The following is a 24,522-nucleotide window of genomic DNA, read 5'->3' on the forward strand; positions in this document are numbered from 1 at the left end:
CAGTGGCCGACGCCCGCATTTAAGAGGTTAAGTATTTAGTGGAGGATGTGCTAGCTGATAGGTTGACGAGAGCTGTAGCACTGTAGTATTGATAGAAAATATAGTTTGTGATTAAAATGTTATATTCATTGGGTGTTGTAATTGTGCAGTAAAACGTCACAAGCACCTCGGTGTCCTTAATAGAACGAAAAATTATGGATACAATAGCAAGAATTCTTTGAGTGTCTAAACTGTTGCAGCCCTTTAAGGCCCATTTAGGCCATTGCATTTCAGAAACGAATATAATTTACATGCTCTTTACACAGCTGAGGGGTTTAGCTCAAAATAAACTATCACTAGAAGTGTCACACATGAAGTCTTTCATTCATATCAGTCTGCAAACATGGAAATAACACAAAAAGAAAACTAATAACGTGGTATCTACGCATTCTACAGAGCTTTACACATCACCCTACAAGCAACAATCCTACGACGCCCAGTATAAATTAGCCTAAGCAGTTGTAGCCGCCATCTTCTTAGAAACATAGTACAAAATAGGAAACAGAGAAACCGCCATTTTCGTTATTTCTATGGGGAGGAGCACCAGCAAACCGTGCCACTCCATTGGCTGGGAGGCTGAGCTCCGCCCACCTAGCGCCTCTGTGTCTGAAGCCGGACAACCCACTTTGCAGGGCTACGGACAAACATACTCCGGAACGTCATTGTCTGAGCAGCGGAACGAGCCGGGTGTGCTCTGAATGCAACCGGAACGCAGGTCTGTGTGCCGCGCACTTCAGCGTACCCTCGCGACGCGAAGAATAGACGCGGCGCAGTGGGTTTTTGGCATGGGGCGGAGTCTGGTTCGAAGAAAGCTCAGCCTTACAGCGCAGGCGCAAAGGGGTGGAACTAGAAGGGAAGTGGCTGCCGAGAAGGGGCGGGCTGGTTTGTGCATGTAAAGGGGACCATTGGAGATTATGGCTTGTTTTTGGTTCGAGGTTATGAAGTGAAGATGGCTACGAAATCCTGTCCGGATTGCGAGCAACAGGTGAGCGTGCTGTAGTTCCTGGGCTCCCACGTCACGTGCTCAGAGAGTGGCTTGAGGGCGAGGATCATCCTCGCTACCTGCTGGTGCGCTGTGCGTGGTATTTTTGGGGCTCCCTTGTTTCTCTTATTGTACATTAGCCACACGGTGCGGTCAATACCGTAGTCCCTGCAAATCCGTGCCACCGCGTGACAGTTCCTTGCTGGCAGTCAGCCTAAAACTGGCATTATTAAAATTTCATGGTACTTAAGTGAGACTGTTTGGAGGTACCATTTGTTACTTTTTCTATATTTGCGGCTGTGATTTTTGTTCTTTTTTTTTTTTTTGCAAGTTGTCCCGTGCAGCAGCAATGGCAGGAACTAACGGCAGAAGCATATTACATGGTATATCAGTTTGTGTTTAGTGAGATGATCACATTAGGATTGCGCACATTTAACTTTCTGAGCAATGTGGCGGGAGGCTGTTTTATGTGGTGCCTCTTCGTGTGTTAGTTTAAGACAAGCTGTGGTCTCGTTTTTAATACTCTACGAACAGGCCGAGTTTTCATTATTGCAGGTTATTGAGAACTTTTTGCCTTTACTTCCAGAGTCTCATATTTATGTTAATCCTGAGGCTATTCGTAGTGTTATGCCAGTTACTTCTCAGTTGTCAGTGTTTTACTTTTTCCGATTTTATTTTTTTATTTATGTATTCTATAATTTATTTTCAGCCTGTGTTTTTATTATCGTATTTCCCTTGTGTTCCTGATAGTAATGCGGTATTGTTGGTGCTGCTATTTCCTCGTCGGGTTTTTTGGGACTACACTCATTGGATAGCTGCTGCTCTCATGGGATACCTTTCTAACTTAATATATCTGGTCTACTAACTCCATTCCGAATTCCTCATGCCTGCTGCTCAGATTTTGATTTCATTAATGCAGCGTGTGTTTAGGTTTTCTAGTTCTTTGTTTGTAACATGCATTGTATTTAGATTTGTTTTGTACTATTTTGTCATTTACAAATCATAAAATTGGGGAAGTGATACACTGCAACTGAAATGGAGAAACATCCCCTGCATTCCACCGAATTCACTGCAACCCCCCTTTTAGTAAAAGTCTGCTTCTTGCTCAAGCCACATGCACCTAGCTGCTGCATCCTCCTTCCACGGAATGCACCCATTTCATGGTTCTTCTGTGTGCCTGTTCTCTATACCACGCGCATTCCCTTAGCACTTTCTCTTACTCCGGTAATTTTCACCTATCCCATTATCGTGTGTGTATGTGTGTGTGTGTATGTGTGTATGTATATGTGTGTGTGTATATATATATATATATATATATATATATATATATATATATATATATATATATATAGCAAGAGGCTCCCATCCATGTAATCCTCTTATGCATCCCACTTCCACCATTTTACCTATACTGCTTCTTCACCTTACTCTGAAACACTTGTGTATTTCCTCTATACATTGTTTCCACCTATGTATGTTTCCTTTCTCTCGGGTCATAAGGTGAGCGGGTCACAGTGGCCTACTGTATTTGCTTTTGCTTACTGTTAGGTAGATGCGTAAGGTACACTTAAACTAATTGGTGTAGACAGTCAAATCTGACCCTTAGTTTACAAGACGTGTGATCAACCGAAAGAATGGCAGTGTGTTGGTGAAAATTCATATTGCATCGTTCCTTTCTCACCCATCAACGTAACAAAGGGGATGGAGAAAATATCTGTCAGAAAGTTGCATTAAGATAGAATTGCACCGCTCTCTCGGATGGGTTTTATGGAGTCCTGACATGTTTACCATGTGAGAGAGAATTATAGCGTACCAGGTAGGTCTGCAAAGCAGCATGTGGTGTTTGATAGGTGTGTGAGATGGAGCATGTACTTGATAGTATTCTGAAAATTAACTGCAATTGCTGGTTTAGGTGCGACAGAAGGCCTGTGACACTGTTGTGAAGGAACATGCTGGGGAGGAGTGTGTTGGAGTAGCATACATGTGTTTAAAACACTAAAGGGTATGTGATGGTCGAGAAAGCATGAGGGCAGCTTACACTGATGGTTTTAAGAGTGATGTCTACATTGGTAATCTATAGCAGTGGTTCTTAACATTTTAACTTCGGTGGATCCCCCCACCTAATTATTACTGGAACCCAGTGACCTCCACTGATTCTCTAATTGGAATTCATGGATCTCCACTGAGTCATTACTGGAAGCTGGGGGACCACAGCCTAAGTATTTTCGAGGATTTGAACCACAAATCAGTTCACAAACGGGCATTCATCAAACAAACACATATATAAGGAAACGTTCTTTAATTTGCAAGCAAATATAAAAAATCAAATCAAAAGGAAGGTTTGAGATTTTCTAAGTTCAATTGAGGCCACTCATCGTACATAATATATTCTGTTTGATGCACTTGCACTGCTCCCACAGACGGGGTACTAATTTAATCTTTAGCCTCCAATTTCAGATTCCTTCACATTTATAGAATGTTTTAAAATGTACAATTGTACGCATTGCTTCTATATATGCACTGTATTAGTTTATTAATATTATTTTACTATCTAAGCAGTTGCAGACCCATGAGTAAGCGCTGCGGACCCCCAGAGTTTCTCAGACCAAAGACTAAGAACTACTGATTTATAGACAAGAGGTTCAAATCGAGAGCTGGTGCATAGATATACACCTATTGCAGTGGGCAAAAGGGATATCCTACCCATACACCCCCGAGCATTGTGTAGATGTGATTGAGTAGTACTGCACTGTAAGTGTACGTTCTCTCAGTGTAAGATCTTTATGTATTTGCAGGTTAGCCTTTGAAAAGGTGATTCTGGGTAGGTATGGGAGTGGAGTACTCTGAAGCTGCGGAGAAGTTTTAAGTGCTCTAGTAGCTATTTGTGAGGTGCTGTGTGACAAGACTGAATCTGAAGAGATCTGTGAGACGGCGTGTGACGGTGGCAAGGTGTGAAACGTAGTCAAGCTGCGGGTGTACATAAGGAGCTGTGGTACTGAGTAGTTGTACTGGAAGGTCGGTGTGACACTGAACATGTTTTGAGCGGGCAGTGTGATGTTGGGAGCATATGCAGGAGGGGTAACGGAACAATAGGTGAGTGAGAGGGGTAGTGACATAGGGAAGTTGCGAGGACTGACGTTGCTTTCTAGGTATGTGAGATCTGCTTTGGCATGTAAATTGAACTGTTTACATTGTTTAGGTGTGGTGGTGGCGGGGGTACAGGGCAGGCTTTGTGGTGGTACACCAGGTACAGTCGAACTAGGCACTGACCTGGATTGGGGGGGGCACTGTCTAGCAATAACTTACGATTTAAAAGCACCTTCTACAGAGTTCCTTGTGCCTCCAGCTTTCAGTTGGCAATAAAATGCCTTGATACCTTTTGTGATTAATATTCCTGCTAGAGAGGTAGGAGTTTTGCCTAATGGTACTAGCTCAGAGGGTTAATATGCCTGTTGCAAAGAGCAGATCTGTATTTTTTGTGGATAGCTGAGTGGATTAGAAAAGCCAGCCTTTATCAGTGCTTTAAAACAAATGAAGTGTATGTGAGAGAGGGGCTATGGAGAGGTGAGGGGCACTTTTGTCGCATGGTAGTGAGGGAATCCGTGGAGGAAGCTATGGGGGTGGAGGCACCCAAAAAGATTGCCACGCAGGGTGCCACCAGTGCTAACGTCGGCCCTGGGGAGCAGTGTTGCCTAGGTATATAATAGCAAGGAGAATTTCGTAAGTATATAAGTGCAGTAGAGGGAAGAATTTGCTACTTCCTAAGTATGCATCTAGTCGCTGCCTAGGCGTTCGAGTAGTGTACTGCTGCCTTGGTGTGCGTGAGGACAATTGTGACATGGTCTATCTGTGAAAGTGGGTAGTGCGCACGTTTCTGGGTGTATGACAGGCAGTGTGTCACTAATTATGTGTGAGAGTTTTTGACATTGCGTAAGGCTGAGCGGTGGTCTTATGGCAATGACCGCATGGAAAAGGTTACTGTCGTCTTTGTTGGTGTCGCATCTGTCAAAAACTGGAAGCCACAAAACAGTGCATTGACTGTATTCCCAGGCCAGACTGATCATTTTAAGAATTATGGTGGGATGAGGTAATAACGGTATACTTCAGTACAGTCACCTTGTACTTGGGCAGAGCGGACGCCTGGTATGTTGTGGGCACATATAGGGTGTTTTTGAACAGATACGAGAGGTTTAATAAGTGTGCAGGATTCTGGGTTAATCAGCTCTGTGTCATTGTACCTGGCAAATGATAATTCGTATTAATGCCGCTAACATTTTTTCCTTGCACATCTTATGTAATTATATCTCGGCTTTGGGGGAAGCCCTAAAAATGATTTTCCTGTGGGTGGTTGCTACTCCTCCTTTAAACTGCCTGGCTCGGTAAGCACAGCTTGCTGTCCTCCCGCCTGCAGTGCACGCGGGTTTTTTATGACAAATGCTGAGCTTTAGTGCTCTCGAGCAAAGAACATGAATAATTTATTCAAAGTACTCTGTACCTCTGGAGGTGTGGACTCTTTAGAGGCATTGAATGTCAGGGATTTTTTTTGTGTTGACCTGGTGACGGCTCTAGCTGTTTCGCCGTCTCTTGTTTCCCAAAAATCATAATAATTAAATATATAATGCACACTTTCATTAAAAAGCTTTCGGTCAGTCATCTTTGTTTATTGTGGTCTGGTGGCGACAGCTGTGCTGTCAAAAACAATTATGTGAGCATAACGGGAGAGGGACTTTGTCTCCACCCACATGTTGGGAGCTAGGAGCACATGTTTTAATTAGACAAAGTTGTATGCTTTCACAAAAGTGTTTGCCCTGCATACACCTGTAATCATTCTGTTTATCCAGCCTCCTGCGGGTGAACCTTCAGGGGCGCACACAATATTGCACTGCTATTAAAGTGTTTTAGATAAGTAAATAATTCATGGCGTTTTTTCTCTGGCATCAGTACAGCTGGGGGGAGGGCATTTATTAACCACCTCTGCATCTGCCCCTTCCTTTCGAGCAGTAACACACCATTTGTTTGGGGCTGCTTCTCTTCTGACAGTAACACATGTAGAATTATAGATGGGTAACAGTGGCTTACGGAAATGTTTTTACGGATGTGTTCTGAGTGGCATTAAATAGACAACCAGTACGAGGCAATAGCCTCATGAAAAGAACACCATCTTCCTCCGTCTTGGTCGTGTAGGTGTTAACTTTGTGGGTCATGATAGTGTACCCACATTAAGTGATTTTCCTTAGGAGGTGCTTGTTTGTGTTATGCGTTACGCACTGTCGCAATAAACGTAGGCTATAAAAGGTGCAGAACACCTATGATTTGAAAGGAAAATGTATTATGTTGTGTCGAGTATGTAATTTCACATTTAAAATGTGAGTGAATGAAGGTGTAGATTGCATGTATGGCTCAGTTGGCAATAAAATAGAAAATTAATTCTGTTCTCCCTTTTTTTATTTTTACTGAAACGAAACTCGGTTCGCAGCTTTAATTAGAACTGCTTAATTTCCTGACTGAGCATTAGCTATTATTCGAGCTGATCTAACAAAGAGGCATGTTTCTTTTAAGTATGACGGTCTCTTTCAAGTGTGACCTTCTCTGAAATGCTCGAAATAGATCATATGTATGAAGTGTCACCTGAAAGGTTTGTGATTTCGATCCACATCCTCTTGCGGCAGATATGTTGTAGTTTCTGCAGGATTTCCTCTGGAACTTCGCCAATAATAAACCCAATAAGCAGAACCCCATTCGGTGCATTTTTTTTTTTTTTGTATTTTCCAAAGAGCCGTGAAAGGGCAGTTTGATCTATTGTGTCAATATTTTCAATGCCCTCTGTGTGCCAAAGCATACATTTTTTTTTTTTTTTTTTTTTTTTTTTTTTTTAGTTTGACTTGCACCTGACCCTTTGTTTTAAAATTGAGAATCCGCGAGACCATTGCCACTGAATATTGTTGTATGTGGACACCGAATGTGCGTATTTAATAACTGTGGCTCTCATAAAACGCTGAGACTGCCCTTGTCGTTTACAGAAATTGCTTCTTGTACCATCATGAGCAAAAGCTACATTGCCATATAAGCTTTTCTCCTATATTTTGAGAAAAGTCTCCAAACTTATGGCCGTCAAAAAAGTAAATTGTAAAAACGAAACTCTGCCTTGATGCAAACAGCTGCATAGAGCAGAATGTGAAACTCAACAACTGAAGCTCTAAAATGTGACCGCAAGAGTAGCTAGTTAAGATTATGGTTTTATGGGATATTCACACCAGCATTGCTAGATTGGCATGCTACTTACTCAGCTGTCTGGAGAAGCATGTAGTCTTGTACTAGGCACAAATTGCTTTCATTAACGATGTTCGTTTCACTTTACTCTGTGATGTGCAGTTGGGTCATCGCATAGCTGTCATTGAAGCCACATTACTATTTAATGTATTTATTTGTTAAACACTTCATGCTCCTGTGTTTTTTTTTTTTTTAAACAAAGTAACCACGCGGGTCCAGGTAGAAAGCTGAGCTCTCCGGGCTTGTCTTTGCTACGCTAATACTGGCAGGACTGTCGTAAAATAGATGACTGCAAAAAGGACATACTGATACTACTTGAACTGTATTCAATTAAAGTCCGTAAGCAGCTGCCAGGCAGTCACAGCCCGTGTCTTACGCTAGTAGAGCAGTCCATCTCTTCCCAGTTGCATGCTCCAAACTTGGAACAGAAATACTAAACCAATAAGCCTTTGTCAGGTTGACGTTTGCGTCCAGAGGACGCAATTTTCAAAGAAATATTGCACAAGTTTGAGATGAACATCAGTATAAAAAGAATGATCATTCCTTGATCATTTTGACTGTTGGGTCAAGAGTCACAAAAGATGCTTAGACCAGTTGATATTTGTAAGATGCAATGTTGGTCCCAGGCACCCCATTCTTTTACTGTAACCTATGCTGTAGCACCACTTGTAGAGCTCTTCTCGGGTGTAGGCCGACGAGTATATTCTAGATCACGAGTCTCTCTCTGGCATGCACGTTTTTCAAAATGACGATTTCTAAACTGACTCATTAATTGAATCAACTGTCTCGCAGGTATAGTTATCTGGGACTCTTTACTTAACCCGTTCTGTCATTGTTTCACTGACTCTCTTCTGCAGTAAATTCTCTCCCCCTCCCCACCGGGAGGTAGACGGCTCTCACCCACTCTCCGAACCATGATCTAACAGTAGCAAAGCAGCAGTGGGAAGGAGAGGGAGAAAGGGTCCTGGGGAGCAGACATAGGGGCGCAAGCTGGATTGGAAGGCAGACATCCAAACACAGGTGGTTTCGAGTGTTATGCACCTCAAGCCAATGGTTTCCCATCTGTACTCTGCAGTCATTTAGGCAGCTGTCAACAAGCTGAAAATAGCACATACAGAATCTCTCCTGCTGCGACTGCACATGTCCTTTCGAATGAGCCTTTGTTCAGACGCTGGGCTCTCTTAACATTGTAAACCTGAGGACGGCTGACCGCCTTTGCTGGGAAGTTAAGGAAGCTCACTTCAGGGCGCACCCACCCCTACCTTGGAATGTTGAGAGGATTTATTCTTCTTTTTGTTTCTTTTTTCTTTGAAACATATTTTATTGGATTTTAACATGCACACATTGCAACATGCTGAGAGCCTCAGCACAATATCAGCATTTGGCAGGTCGACACGTTAAAGGTCCCGATAGATCGACTTGAAATGATGCTTAACCCTACATTAGAAAAGCATCGGATCATACTGGCAAGTGATACCTGGGGTCGCGGCTCAGCCTGCACAGCCCCTCGGATAAGCCCAAGTGCTGAATGGTTTGGGACTTTATTACATAACATGGGCAACCAAATAAGGTCTTGTGTCAGATCCTCTAGCTTTCTGTGATTTATATTACATTATCGAGCCCTGACTTAAGGTAGGCTTGCAAATGGGCAGGAGATTTGCCTGGCTCTCTGTAAATGCGTTCACCATTGTGGGGTGTGCTGGTCTCTTCCCCTAAAAGAGCTGGCAATGCCTTCACCAAAGCTATGGTGCGACCTCCCTAGGCTGCTGCATGTAGATGAGCTTACTTTAATGCTTGGACTGCACCCACCACCCCCACCACCCCCACCAACCTCCGTTCCACCACCCTGTCATGAGTCTAAGGGTGAGAGAGACTTTACCTTCCTGGCTGTGGGTAGTGCCCAGAAAGGCTCTAAACATTTGTTGCAAATCCAACCTCAATGGCCTTTACATGGCCCAAGGATGTACACAGTACCTCTGACTCCTTGTCCTTCCCTCGGTTATTGTAAGTGCCTTTGTGGTCGAATCCTTCAGTTCCCCTTCATGTTGGCCTACCATGACTTGAAGCTGGTAACAGCTGGTGTTCCTGTAAAAGTGGGAGCTTGCTGCCCTAACACTTCTCCATCCCGTGCACCAATCACCCTGACCATGGAGCACTGGCAAAGGATTTCAAGGGATGGTCTGTACTGTTAACGTCTTGCAGCAAATGCTGGTGCGGGCCTGGCTTAAATTTTTCTGGATCGTTCAGATTACCAGCATACGTCAGCATAAGGTGGTAAGGGTCTGCCGACTAATGGAATGCTGGGCGTGAATGCTGCTCCTTGCACTACTCACTGTAGGATTGGAAGGACATGTCTCCACCGGGGGTTCAACCCACAGTGGAAGCTGCAGAGGGGTAGGTTAAGAGCCCCCAACAACTTAGTATCCTGCAGGCAGTTAACACTATAGAAAAGTGACAGTTGGTGGGAGTGGTGTAAACACAGGGCTCATCCTGTGGAGAGGTAAACTTACCTGCACCTTCTTTTGAAGGGCAACCCTATACACCTCCTCGTATAACATCAGATCTGGCATGCAAACTTAATTCAGTTTCATCTGTTATACTGTTCATTCAAATATTTATTTTTCAGAAACTATGCTCTTTAGAAAAATGTAGCACATATCCTTTTTATGTGTGTAAATCGTAGGCAGAAAGAAACATTTTCTTAACAGATGTATAGGTAAATTGCTTTAAATCGGCATTTAAGTATTTGTTTGGCGACTTGCTAAAACTGTCAAACTCCTTAAAAAAATCAGAGAGCCTGTAGTTGCACGAGCGTGGATAAAGGCAGTACAGATCCACTGAAAACAGAAAACAGCCTGTGAACCTCTGTGTATTTAAGGCCGCAGTTGCACAGGAAGCCACAAGTGGCTGATTGAAGATCAGCTGACTCGTACAAAAGGTCACTGCAGGCTCTAACGGGCTTCTCAGGGGCTGGAATGTGAATACGCCATAAATCACGATGGAAAAACGTTGGTTTGGTTCTGCTGAGTATTGTGGACTCCCTAAGAACTGTTGGGCAGATGAAAACATACACTCAGGAGTGTTTAACCCAACTCCAGTGTGATACTGCTGCTATACCACCCTGATGGAAATTCCAGTTCACATGTTACAAATGCTTTTTTTAGTTTTTAGGTTTCGCTTGCGCTGTGGCTAAATCCTTTGTATTTGGTGGGAAAAACATCTTAGATGGGGCTTACAGCCGTCCCAGTGCTTGCCATTCGTAGGCTCCACTGGTCACTCTCATTGGTGAGCAGCAGCGTCTGATGTCATCAGGCGGCACTTCCTCTGCTTCGGCTTCCCCTGCAGCTCGGCCCAAAAACCCAGCTCGGCCCAAAAACCCTTTCCGATTGACGATGAGTGTCGCTCTCCTCTAGCCGCGTGCTTCTGAGGTACCTTTTTAAAAAAACATTCGTTTCTTGTCTGCACTCCATACGAGTGCGTGTTCCGTCGTCTTCCTGCACAGGATCACATTTTGTCACGGAATTCCTGCAGATTGTGTGGGCGCCCTTTGATTACTGCCCCCTCCGGTGAATCTTTATGTTGACAGCAGAGCCCAGTTTTCCAAGAATAGATGCAGATATGTTCGGGTGTCTGGTGGCCGGAAGACTGGTTAGAGACCGGGGAAAGCAGTGGTGAGGTGGGGGGTTTGCACAGTCAACAATGGCATGAAGCACCTGGTTACTGACAGCAAAGGCACAATGAGAAACACTAACTCGGCCAACAGCACATTACTTTTTATTAGGCGTGACTTTTTGACAATTGGTTTTCCGCAAACAGCTGTGGGCTTGCTGGGAGCTGTAGTTTCACTGTCCCATTAAACAAATTAGCACACAAGTGTTCGCTTACAAGTCCCAACATGCTTAATTCAAAGGACTAAATACTATCACTAGTTATGGAATCTGCACCCATGTCACAAGCAAAGTAGGCAACGATTGACTGACTTGACACAGAAACAAGGGCACGGACTAACAGGACCAAAACGCACAAAAGGTCAAAAACTGATTGACTAAATACTCACTAACAGCTCACATGTGATAGCCGACCAAGCCAGTACTATACTGGCACAAAACACCTGAACAAATGCTTATCAGCACAATGCAAGTTAGTTGGCACAAAGAGACACAATGACAAGCTTTGACTGCGCCAACCCAGCACTAAATCTGTAAAATTAGCTTCTTTAGCAACACAGGCAGCTGTGAAAGTAGTGATTGTACTCACACAGACACCAGGGCGAACCCTGACACTGCACCAAAGTGACACACAATGGAGCTTATCCCAAGTACCTTTTCTGGTTGGCGGGCAGTGGCTTAAAAAAAAAAAAGCCCTGTGATGTGGTCATTGCTGGTCGCTCATAACGCTTTTTTATTTACACTTCAAGCCATGTTGTGCAACGTCTTGCGCTTCTGTGTAAAATGTTTAAATAAACATTGAAAACCCAATAGAATTCGCAAAAGCAAAACCTATTGGCTTTGCCAATGCTTGTTCAGGTTGAAAGCTTGTTACATTCTCCACATTTTTGTGTCTCATATTTACCATTTGTATGGTTCTGCAGTGGTGGCCGCATAAACATAAGTTTAAAGCCTTACTGATTCCAGTGTCGGGTTATCCTACTTCTTACAAATAAAATCCACCGCTGGCTCCTAATCCATAATTCTGCTGCCCTAAATTCCATGCCTTTCTGCTCTGTTCCTGGTTTTCTGTATGATGGGAGTTATGGTAGTGTTATTTAATTTTTTCTAGGCATTTTTCTGTTTTCTTTGAGAAACGATGTCTGTTTAGTGTGATAGTGCGTGTTGAATCTCCTTGTATAAACAGTGGACCCTGCTGTGACCGTGTTGCACACAATGTTATCGATATGTCTTTAGTATGAGTGAGCTTTATGATTTTGTTGTTTCTCTCGATTCACTGGGGGGGAAAATATCCATTTGTTTTTGTTATCAGGGCTTTCCTGTTGCCAGCTGTATGGCTCTTGTGCTGAGTTGCGATGGTGCTTGTGGACTGTCCATTGTTTTTTTTGTATTTGTGGGCAGTAGTTGTGTATTAAGTCGGTTGTACTGTTGATGAGCATCAGTTTGCCAGCTGTATGTTTGTGAGGGATGTTTAACGATGCTGGCTATCCTTTCAAAAGAAGTCCAATAATTCCTAAAATGCTACCATCTAACTAGATGGACCCATATTGATTTGAAGGATGTCTCTATTGGGCATCGGATGATAAAAGAGAAAGAAGAGGTAGAAGCAAGGATATAGGTGAAGGTAAATGAAATCTGGGCCAGCAAGGGTTGGATATCTGTTCCATTGTTAACCTGGTGGGCCAGATTGAGTCCTTAGCAGACAGGAGACCACTGCCTCGCTCCTTCTGCACAATGTCTTTCTATTAATCCAAGACTCGTAGACTAGAAACTTTGTGTTGCACAGCTGGTGCAGGAGTATGCTGGGAAGCAATAGGAGTGGACTGGTTGTTTCATTGTTTTGTGGCTTCTGAGAGGGGTACTGTAGGTCATGGGATAAGATGGGGATATGACATCTTGTTGTGTTTCTCCTATTGTACACAATGAGATCTAACTGGGCACTCTGTCAGAACACAACTGTTTTTAAAATAACTTGCAAGACCTAATCAGCAGAAGCCATCCAACGAATAACGTAAACTAAGGTTGTCTCAAACAGCTTTAATCATACAAATCCTTCCAAGCTTGAAAGTACAATAACTCGTGGCGTTTCTTAGGTTTTTTAGGGACCTCCTATAATCCCTTTTCAAGGAGAAATTATCTACGTTAAAGTTCATATGCCCAGTTCTCATTTAAGTGGACCAAAACAGTAGTCCTAATTCAAACATCCAATCTAAAGTACCATACTCAGCCAAAATAACTATGTGGCAACTCGGTTTGAAAAAACCCTGCTCTAGGACTGTGAACACCTACGCTTGTGGGAACCAGATGCTAAAATGTAAGTCAGATGTAACGAGTAAGTAAGATGACATTTACAACAAAATATAAAGATGCTCCCTACTAATTGCATCACTGCGCTCCAGTACATAGGAAATAACAGCATAGCAATTGTCTACTGACTAAATGTAATCTTAAACCGTTGAAAGAGGATATAAACGGAACATCCTCACAAGAAATCCAGAATATCATAGTTGATCACTCTTGCTGGAAGACCATAACTAACCTGAGATTATGTTTAGCAATAGTGATCCTGTGATAGACATTTGCCACTCTCCAGTCAAAAACGGCCATACTAGAAAGCCCAAGGTAGCTTAGACCAAGTAAAGAAGTGATCTATATGTAATTGTGGTACTTCACTATTTATCAGTTTGATAATTCCGCTATTATGATCCAAGTCAACAAGAAGAACCTCTGACTTCTCGACCCTTACTTTTGCAGACTGAAGGTGTACAGGGCTGGACTGATGGCCATTTCACTCTATTTATGTGCCCACTCCCCACATTAAATGCCTCATCTCAACTAAGTAAACAAAGTGATGGATAGAATGCTTGAAATAATCTCAGCCACTGGTAATTACTCAGGCTGCATCCTAGTCCATAGTTATATTGCACACCATGCCACCTCTGTTAGAACCCAGACACGTGCAAATCCGTCTTGACCCAGCTCCAGTAGGTTCAATCCAGCCTAGCTGCCAAGCCAGGTCCTCCCTGAACTGGATCTCAAACCACCCCTGACTGGTTTTGCCCTGATTAGGGATAATCAGCCAGGTATAGCTTAGTTCCATCTCAATTAGAAGTTCACCCATGCACAAACAAAATTAGATAGCCTTTGAGTACTGTCCTATATTTACTACATGAAAAGAAAAGCCAAATGCAAGGGGCGAGGAATATAATGCCAGTGCAGTCTCTGAAAAGACGGCCAGCAAGAACAAGTCAAAAATGTTCAGCAGCCACCAGAACAAGTGTACATCCAGGGAACAGGACTTGATCCCATACACTTCTCATGACCACAGATAATGTCAAAGTCAACCCCAATATAAGATAAGCGACAATATTTTAGCTTGATTCCAACCACCACATAATAAACTTGATCGAACCCAGGTCCTTGTGACTGGTTTGATGAAAGCCTGATCTGCTGTAAAACATGCATGGAAATCCTTCATGTATTGGGTGCCTAAGGAGGCTGCCTATTAAGCATAAAGGAGGCATGAGTTTTCATCAAATTCCCCTCTTTGAAAGAGGAGTTCTGGGCTGCACAATAATCTACAAAGACCTACATGGGCAACATGCAATGAGTCAGTTACTCATAGCAGCGACAACACAAATTAGTCACAGTTCATGCAGTCAATTTGGGCTCTTCAAGTTTTAGTCAAGTAGTCCAGACTCCTATTTAGCTCGTCCTTTTTTAGTGTGAACCCGACCCAAAGGTATTGGAGCGCTTTACATGAGCACCAGTTACATTACACAAGGACATATTCAGTTTTGTAAGTGATTTGCCCAGAATCGCAGAATGTTGAGCAAATACTGAGACTCTAACCTGGTTTCTCAGTTCAAAGGTGGGCAGCTCTGGCTGTGGCGCCACATCCTCTCCCCTTGTATGTCAGTAATATTTCTGAAAGACAATTGAACCACAATTCTGGTCGGACCTCTCCCTAATCAGTCTGTTTAACTTATTTCCATTGGACAAAATGTTATCTTCCCAGATTCCTTGCAGACTTCTAAAGAATGTTTCCCTGGCCATGTTGATCAACTTGGTCCTCTTGAGATCCCACCTCACCTGAATTCAGACCCTGAGGGCTTAATGACACTCCTAAATTGGTAAATTTGTATATTTGATGGGCTACCCCAAATTTAGTAACCAAAATGTATGATAACTGACAAGATGTTCAACAAACGCTTAAATCAAGACCTGTGCCAAGGTGGATGGGCTAAATACGTGAGTGATGATGGAGGAAGTGCAGATGTCAGATGGGCATTACTAAATGTAAAATCCATATGTGATGTCATGGCTTGACTTGCATTGCCATAAAAGCAGATTGTGCAGTTTGCACTGTGTAAATCAGTGGGCTTTTCAAAATATTCTGTGAGATCATAAAAAGGGTTCCAGCAGAAGTATTCCAGTTTCCACCACCGTGAGGAGCTCGACATTTTCAAGATTCTTTTAATCTTTTAGAACACCAGCTAAACCCTGCAATTCCAATTTTTCAGCACTTATCCACTCAGCTAAGCCATCAGCAACTCCAAGAAGTATTTCAGAAAATGAAGTACTCCATCGTGCCAGAAGATTCCCACCAAGCAGCAAGTATATAATATAAAAGGGTTATTCAAGCCCTTGACGTCACAGATCTCTCGAGTTCATCAATCAGGCAAGGTACATTTTTAGTGGCTAGCCCGCCATGACCCTGCTACTAGAAAAAAAAACGACCGCTGACTCCGAAGAGCCGACTATTGCCAACCCATATCAGATTTCCAATTTCCCAGCAAGGTCCTAGAACCCAAGATCATGTAAAATGACCTTAGATTCATGGACAAGACTTTGAGAGCCATCCTTAGTCCTTGCTCTGCCGTCCTGTTTTTATTGGACTTGCGTCTACTAATTTTAGCCAAAAAACTGTGTTGCCATACAAAGATGGCATATGCCATGTACATATGGGTAATGGGTCTGTCACCTTCCTGTTTACTGCCTGAGCCTTGTATGTGGCCAATACACTAGCATGAACAGTTAGTAAAACCAAGGTGTTGATTTGACTATGAGCTTTTCTAAGAGTGTTTGGGGTGGTCTAGTCGTCAACTGTGACCTGTGGCTCTAAATACAAGACTGATTCAGCTCACCCAGCTTGGAGAAGATGCTTTACTGACCTGTGCAATGCAATACAGGTAAATGACCCTATATAATCCTTGTAAATAATCCTATATAAATAACATTTATTGGGGTGTAAAATTATGTGACCCCCATGATTTTTGAAGGATTTGGCTTCAATTTCAAAATGCATTTTTCTCACTGTTTGAGTTAAATTACCTTTTTGAACTTTCAACCTAAATTCAGGTGATTACAACACATTTCATTTTTTTTTTTTTTTTTTTCCTGTTTGAGAAAACTGGACTACTATCTCAAATCATTGGCCTCAACTGAATGTGGTGCAACCTATCAATTATAATTTCCACCTGGGAGCGCATTACCCCCCCCCACCCCACTTGTGTCCACCTAGTGTGTGTGTTGTCTGATGGTCTTTAGCTTGTTTGATTCCATAGTTTTGGGATGAAGTGGGAAGGCCGGGGATCGTTAGTGCACCTATCACGCATTTTACCTAATGTTCCTTGGAAAGTTATTGCAGCGGTATTTTTCGACGCCTGTTTAATGAATTCCTCTACCCACGCACCTTTTTTAGTGGCCTGCCTCTTGAAAACTTTTACTCTTTAAAATGGTTGAATTCACTTTCTCGTTTCAGGTTCCGGTCGCCTGCAAATCGTGCCCTTGCGGTTACATATTTATCAGCCGAAAGCTTTTAAACGCCAAACACAAGGACAAATCCGCGCACGTCGCAGGTAACCAGACAACCAGAAGTGTTTGACTTTGCCCTTGTGTTTCCCACTTGATAAAAGAAATGGAATCCCGGGGATGGGGCCGTGTTCTTTGTGGTGAATGAGTTTCCAATTTCAGCTTTCTGAACACAAAGGCGAAAGCTGTATTTACAGAACGGAGTTTTTCTGCCCACATGGGGAGCCAGTCGAGTGGTTCCGAAACGAAGCGAAAAACGTGTTTTTCCACTAACTGCCATTCTGTGTGTGGAACCAGTTGTAATGAGTAGTCGGCTGAGCCCTGCAGCTGTTTGTCCGTTGCTGAATGCGTGGGGTTTATTGCTTCCTGGGTTTGATGGCACAGGGGCTGTCTCCTTTTACGTGTATCCCGCCTTTGCAGCTCCCGCGCAGGGGGTAGGTTTTCTTACATTGCCTGTGAGAACGGAGACGCGTCCGATCCTGTTTCTAGAAGGGTTGGGTTTATTGCAGCGCAGTTTGGTGCGGCTAGGAGTCAATGTACGTTGTTAATACATGATTTTGTGAACCCAGCCTTGCTACTCGCCCATAACTGAATTCTTTGACGTATTGCACCCACCTTCTCAGGAAGTACCCCCTCCAACTTCTAACCTCAAGCAGTCACTGTCCAACCGCCTCCATTTACGTAAAACCCCCACCTGCCAGCCTCCTCTCGAGGATTGTGCTAATCCAGACCCTAACAATTTGGATTTCTACGTTAATGGATAACGTAGAGAGAAAGTTGATTTCCCCAAGGGGGCCCTTGAAGGTGGGGGCCCTGGGCAACTGCCCATATTGTAAAACGTCTCTCCGCCCCACCTATTTTCAGCATACTTCTGCCCTCCTTGCACTCTGTTGCCCCTTCGCTCTGATTTCTCTTGCACTTTCTGGCCACCCCTTCTTACGCTTTCTCTACCCCTCTTGCCTCAGCCTTTGCCGCCTTCTTTTGGCACGTGGCCTTGGTTCCTGGGCGAGCGAACTCCCTTATGCACATACACGTCTTGTCACATTTTGACATGCTTTCTCTCTGCTTGTTTTTCATTCTCCGATCACCCCCCCTTCCCATGACCCACTCTTTCTTCTGTGTACTAGTCGAGATGTGGTCTAGCAGCTAAGCTGAAGACTTTGTAACTAGGAAACCTGGGATTGAATCTTTCGTTCAGCACTGGAGCCAATTGTGTGATGCTTGAAAAAAAAAATCACATGATCCCCCCCCCCCCCCCCCCAGTATCTCGGTTCTGTCCTTTAAATAACTAACGCCTAGAGGCAATTCGTTGTTTAATGTGCACTACACAACGAGATTCATTCATTTCACTGCATCTTCTTTTGCACTCTTATATTTCACCCTCTGAGTCTTTCCCAGCCCCTCCTCTCTCGTCGTCATCCAGTTAAGCCATCCTGCTTTGTTCATTTAGCAGTAAACTCTGAAAGGCTGTTTATGTTTAGCAGACGTTTGTTAAATGTCTAGTTGAGACATTGTTTGCGTTGAATAATGGGACTATATATTGAGCTTGATCCATATTGCCATATCCGCCGCTTTGGTATCATTTTGTAAGCATTGGCTTGCCAAGGAGTCGGTCATTGTGTACAGTTGGAGAAAACTGAATTATTCATATATTTACAATGTGTTCTGTAGTAGGCTTAGATGCGGTGGAAGGCTCTGTTATGTATCCGGCTGTAGCAGACTATGGCATATCTTGATTGTTATGGGTGCTTGTGGTGATGTCTGTCTTTTGTATAATGGTTAAGTGGTTGTTTGCTGCGTTTGAGGGGCTGAATTGCAAATCACAGTTCCAGCTGATACTCACTGAGCTGACTAGGTTTCCACACATACTTCAAATAGGAGTGAAGACTGGCCCGCCAGGGACTTACTTGAGAGGCTGTTCTACATAGCGGCCCTTCTCTCTGCAGAGAGAAGCATTTCTCTCTTGTGTCCTACTGTTGGGTGTCTGGTGTATCATTCCACTTTCTAGGAAGTGCTTTCAAAGGAATGTGTGATGGACTTTCTTTTTTTTCCTGAAAAGTAAACTCCATTGTAATACGGTACCATTCAGTGCTTTACCTCATACGTGTGCTTTGTACAGTAAGGAAGCATTGCAAGGCCCATCGATCTGGATTTAATGTGCTCAACGGTAGTTGAGAATGACTGTATTCATGTGCTTGTTTACAAGCAAATGTGAATTAATCCTAGAGAAAGGACAGATCAGCAATCTAATGATTGCGGGATAAATTGGGTTCAAAGAATTAAGGAGTGAGCAGTTGATCCTAGTACAATTACAAAGTCTTGCATAGCAGATCGCTCTCCTGACCTAGAGGCAAATGTACAATTTCTGGAGTCCTAGAACATGTGATTCTATCACATTTTTTGGGTGTAGTATCAGCCTCTTAAATGAGGGTGCAAAGTATGCATTGCTACAGCACTAAACATTTTAGGCAAGAACTTTTGACTTTGCCTTTGTTTGTGAAGATAGCTGAACCTCTGGCTTTCAATTCACGTTATGTGAATGGGAGCACACATTACTTTGTGTTCACTTGGCTTGGGTCAAGCCTGTTACAGCTTATTACCCCTTGGCCTGACAAGAGCAACCATCTTCAGTTATATCTCCCAGGTTAAAGTGAAGGACAGCACACGTTCTTCCGAGAGGAGAGCTACCTACCCATTCCCCTCCTCATGTTATCTGCTAGAGACTTAGAGGGAAGGCCCTAGCAACAGAACATGATTGGCTAGAGGTAGTCTGGATTACAGCATCAATCTGGCTAGTTGCCATCTAAGGCATATCTTAAAGGAAAATGCAATGTCTTTGTTTCAGTCTGAAGGTTTGGGATTAACTATGAGCATGTGCAGTCAGTTGATTGGTCGTCAACCTCCACTGTATAGGATATAAGCTTCCTGTTTCAGGGCTCACTTTTAAGTTCCAAAAATCACAGGAAGGGGAGGACCTCTTGACTTCTTCCTTTTGAGCAGTAAGGACTAAAATATTTTGACCAAGGAAAAGACTTTGATTTATGTGGTATCTGAAGGAGACCTGTAGGTAGACTGGCATTGTGTCGAACAGTGGTTCCCAACCTTTTGACTTATGTGGACCCATCTTTATCACTGCTGGAACTCGGGGACCCCACTGAATCATTATTGGGATCCCACTACGGAGTCATTACTGAAAGCTGGGGACCTAATCTGTTAATATTACTGAATTTTCTAAGCAGTTGTGGATCACCTAAGGAGGCTTCGCAGACTCCCAGGGGCCCCCAGACTACAGGTTTGGAACCACTAGTGTAGCAGGGTAGTCTTGTTTAACCCAAACCCTAAGTCCAGTAATTCACAACATTGCAGTGAGGAGGAAGGAAGGATCCAACCTGCCTAGACTGGAAGCCTGTCAACTGCTGCTCAGCCAAAGTGGTGTTCTTCCTTGTGAGATTAGCCTTGCGTCATCTGTGTGCTTCAGGTCTTCTGATGACCGACTGTGTATGATGCTGTTGTCTCTGTGTGGCCCAAGTGTCTGCAGTTGCACCACTACTGCACTCTCTTCAGTAACACCAAGGTCCGCGTGAGGCCCAAGTGCGACAGATAAGGATTTGCTGCAGCAGTGTCATATAGTCTAGAGCGGTGGTCGCCAAACTGTTGAATGCCGCGCCCCCTGCAGTTGAAAATTAGAAGTCATTGGGCCCCCCTCAGAATTTTTCACAATTCTTTTATAATGATGGCAATGTTTACATATGTGTGTAGACATATTTAAACATTGTAATTAAGTACTGTTATCTTTGAAAAATGCAATAACATGCTTCTCCTTAAAACATAGTCCTGTTATCTGTATAATGTTTCTTTTGGCCAGAGTCTGCCCCCCCCCCCTCCCCCCAATGGGATCACTTGAGGTCCCCCAGATTGAAGACCTCTGGTCTAGAGCCTTCCTGTGTAATAAGGCCCATGAGCCTCTCCCCCAACTACTCTCCTCCCGACTTTCCCAGACTGTGACTGCTGCTTTGTCACACGACGACAGACAACTAAAGGTGCAAGTGCTGCTCAACCTTGCCAGTTCTGAGCAGCACGCCTCTACTTGTGGTGTAAGAAAAGCCTAGGATCTGCTAAAGAAAACATACCAAGGTATGGAACTGTGCTTGTGAGAATGACCAGAGAAAGATGCTCCATTAGTCTGCAGTCAAAGAATAATTCTTGCAACTGTATCTCTGATGGACAGCGCGCATCCCTATTGAATTGTAGAACAGCTACTGAGTAACTAGATGTACTCTGTCATGGTCATGACAAAAATCTTGTTAGTTACAAATCCTATTTCTTTAAGGTGAATTAAGTGTTATATTTTTCTTAAAAGAATGGTAATGCTTGAATGTTTCTACCCCCACACCACCCTTAAAGTGACTATTCAGCGTTGCCATTCCCTAAAAATGGAAGTTTAAAGAGGAAGTACTTGGCTATTAAGGCAGCTTGCAGCAGTACTGTGTTCGTTTGTGTCCAAGGATGTTGGCAGTATTTGTTTCAAGGTTTAACTGAGTGCTCCTGAGTCACAAAGGCATAGATAATTGGGCGGACAAGCCTATTGGAAGAAAAATGGGAAATGTACTGCATTACAAAGCGTTGTGTATGTCTTTGGGGGTGGGGGCAGGTGGATCCGTGCTGCCCTTCACTGTATTAGAATAGTCATTCTTTGTCGGGTAATAATAATCTAATCCACCTTCGCATTGTGGCCGCAACATTGATTGCACCACTTTATAATGTTCTACACTTTTCTTTTGCATTTTTGTGTCATATTCCATAAGGTCTGTACATATAACTGTAAAATACTAAGATTAATAAAAACAAATCAGGGCGGTCACTTCTAACTAATTTTTTTTTTTTTTTTTTTTCCTCCGTACGGCATTCTGCCTGTATACCCAGTAAGCAAGCAAGGGGTTTTAGAAATCAGGGGCTTTAGTTGGCTCCATTCAGCTGAAGCTTCTCTCCTACAAAGAGGTCTGTGTGAAGGAAAGAGCAGCCCATACAGTACAGCTGTGTGAAAAGCCTCCCGGCATCCTTTGCTGCAGCCGTTGGTGAGCCACAGCTGCACTCGGTTTAATGCATGGGTTGCATTTACAGAGATTTTAGCTAAAAAAAAAAACGCAGTTCTTTGCACCAAGCCCCCAGGCGTGAATTGAATCCCCGCCCAAAGGATTTGCCACGCACATAACCTTTCAGTTCACCTAGGAGCCAAAATATGCATTTTTCATTTCTATAAGCTTTGTTCGACCCCTTCCAGTGCCAACGGCTTTGATATTAACGGCGCTGCAGGGCTATTTTCTATGGAAACACGCCTTTGTCAGCCTGAATAATCCAGTGAGGGCACCAAACACTTGGACGCCATCCAGAGAAATGATTCCTTTGAACTCTATGCTGTAAAGTGCTCACCCTTCAGCTATGGAAAAATGTTGACTGTAGGAAGTGAAAATAAGTAAAGGCAAAATTCAAAGGGGAGCGGCGCCACTCTGATCTTGCCAATAAACGGAATAACAAGTTGGTAGGACTGCTATCATTTTGAGAAATGTTGAGCCTGGTTATACCACAGCATTTCACGGGAATTTCTAATAATATAGTGACGTAGCTGTGAAGTAAAGAAGGGAATGTTTTGCACGCGGGTTAGCGTCGTGGGCCTCGGGTAAGGGCGAGGCATGGATGTTGGCTATGTTTTTGGATAATTGTCTTTAGAGATCCTTGAGATTTCTTTACCTTCCATATCCAAAGTACAGACGTGTAAAATAGTGTGATGTTCTTTTCACGAAATTCTATGAAACTTGTAAAATTACAATTTCAGAGCGTAATGTAGTTTGCTGTATCTTCCATGCAGTAACTTGCATGACTTTTCAAGTGCACCCTGAGCTGGACTGAAAATCAAAACCTACTTTGGCAAAAATGCTGAAACCTTCCCGCTCTCTATCTCCTTGTGTAGTCTCTTTCCATCCATAGATTCTCTTTCTACTCTCCTTTCAATTCTCCCTTGATGAACCATTTCTCTGTCCCCCCCTCCTCCCCCAACCTACCCCTTCCCTTTCTGTTCCCTTTGAAGCCTCGCCATGTCTGCTGCAATCAAATTTGGCGAGTTTGGGAAAGTGACTGAGGTAGTGGGAGCAGCCCCAGACTTTCAAAAGCAGGTTCCAATGGTGCCAAACCACTAGGGAAATGCCTGGTGGAATAAAATGCCCCCTGGCCTAAAATGTATTTTCAGATTCTTGCGGGGGACTGTTAATCTAGAAAATGTCTCTTGGTAAGAACATTTCTGTGCAAACCAGTCTTCCTGGCATCTTTTGAATGTATGTTTATTTATTCTTTTAATGCAAGATGCATGTAAAAGAAAAAAAGTATAAAACTGAGTATTGTGAAATTTTGCCAGCATTAATAAAGTTTTGCCCAAACCTACTCAAAACTGTCATTTACATTAATTGTGACTAACCTAGGAGACCATTTAACACCACCCCCACCTTTCCATTTATTCAAAAGAGCCTGTAGAAATATCACTATATCAAAGTTTGTGCATGTATTAAACATTTTCTGCTTTCTTTAACGGCTGCTAAAACCTAAATTGGGTTATCTGTGATCTAAATGTTCATATTAAGCACATTCTACTACACATACGTCTGCAGGTTGACCAGGCTTCACTAGATGCTATTAGTAGTGATGTGTAAGGACTCTGCATCAGTCGGGTTCTCTCATTGGTTTTCCTCGCCACAGCTGATTTACCAATTTAGAAGCTACTTCACTTAAATCAAAACAGCATTTTCTAGTCGATACCTCGAACTGTGGAGCGCCCTGATCTTGATTTATGCCATCAGTGTAAGGTGCAGTTGCCTGTGTGGGTCTCTTTGTGACAGCATTGCTAACTGAATCATGCCCTTCTCCTGTTTCTGTTTCTCCATGTGTCTAGTTTCTCCTTTGGTGATTGTGATCTTAAAATATAAAATGAGAACAGTTAGAGGTTTTTAGCAGTCTTCAGCACAATGTACATCTATTTATCTGTTTTAAACCTGTGCATGAAACGTGACCACTGTCTCGTTGACAGTTTGATCCGTTGATACTTAGCTATCTATGTATTTATTTTTTGGACATTTGTTTTGTGCTTGAGGTGTTAATTACATATTACTCACGTTCCAATACAGTTTGGACAGACTGGATCAGCACAAATTACATGCGTTTATCAAGTGCATGTCTACCACACATTGTGGCAAAACACTGCCCTCAACTCTCTCAAGATCTCTCTACGAATCTATTCTTGCTTTTGACATCACGGCACTGCCCGAAATTATCTTTCCATATGAGTTTGTCCAATTTGAGGATTTTCTGGGTCAGTGCGCCCTCGCATACAGATACTGCAGTTTAGTGCCACACTTACAAAGCCAGTAATTAACACTTGGTTTTATTTTGTTTTTGGGAGTATTCAGTTTTTTTTCTCTTTACCAATCTAAAGTCTATACTAAGTTCCGTGTCTTTAGCCGAACTCCTTCGAAAGGGTGGTTTAATTTATTTTAGTGCCGTTGTCAGCCAGTGGGCCAAGGAAAAGCTATAGATTCTCTTTACCGCACTGTTCCAGCATGGTCCAAAACATTCTCCTTGTTTCATGGATTGTTCTGGTCGTTGTAAAAAGTGGAAGAATCTCAGAGCTTCATTATGTACAGATGTTCCTGTGTCTTACTCCGTACATAATCGAGCTGCTAGTTGTAGATGGGGGGGGAGGTG

At 43.1% G+C, this 24,522-nt stretch overlaps 1 protein-coding gene across 1 annotated transcript in view; it reads left to right on the forward strand.

Moving 5' to 3' along the window:
- Positions 1–868: 868 nt before the first annotated feature.
- The window catches only part of C12H16orf87 (chromosome 12 C16orf87 homolog), a 42,222-nt gene continuing 18,568 nt past the window's right edge, over positions 869–24,522 (forward strand). Inside the window, exons 1-2 of the mRNA XM_069216619.1 lie at positions 869–1,024; positions 16,724–16,820. Of these exons, the coding sequence (XP_069072720.1) occupies positions 989–1,024; positions 16,724–16,820 (133 nt within the window). The 5' untranslated portion in view covers positions 869–988. The remainder of the gene's footprint in view (positions 1,025–16,723; positions 16,821–24,522) is intronic.

This window comes from Pleurodeles waltl, chromosome 12, assembly GCF_031143425.1.
Source record: "Pleurodeles waltl isolate 20211129_DDA chromosome 12, aPleWal1.hap1.20221129, whole genome shotgun sequence".
Classification (NCBI taxonomy): Eukaryota; Metazoa; Chordata; class Amphibia; order Caudata; family Salamandridae; genus Pleurodeles; species Pleurodeles waltl.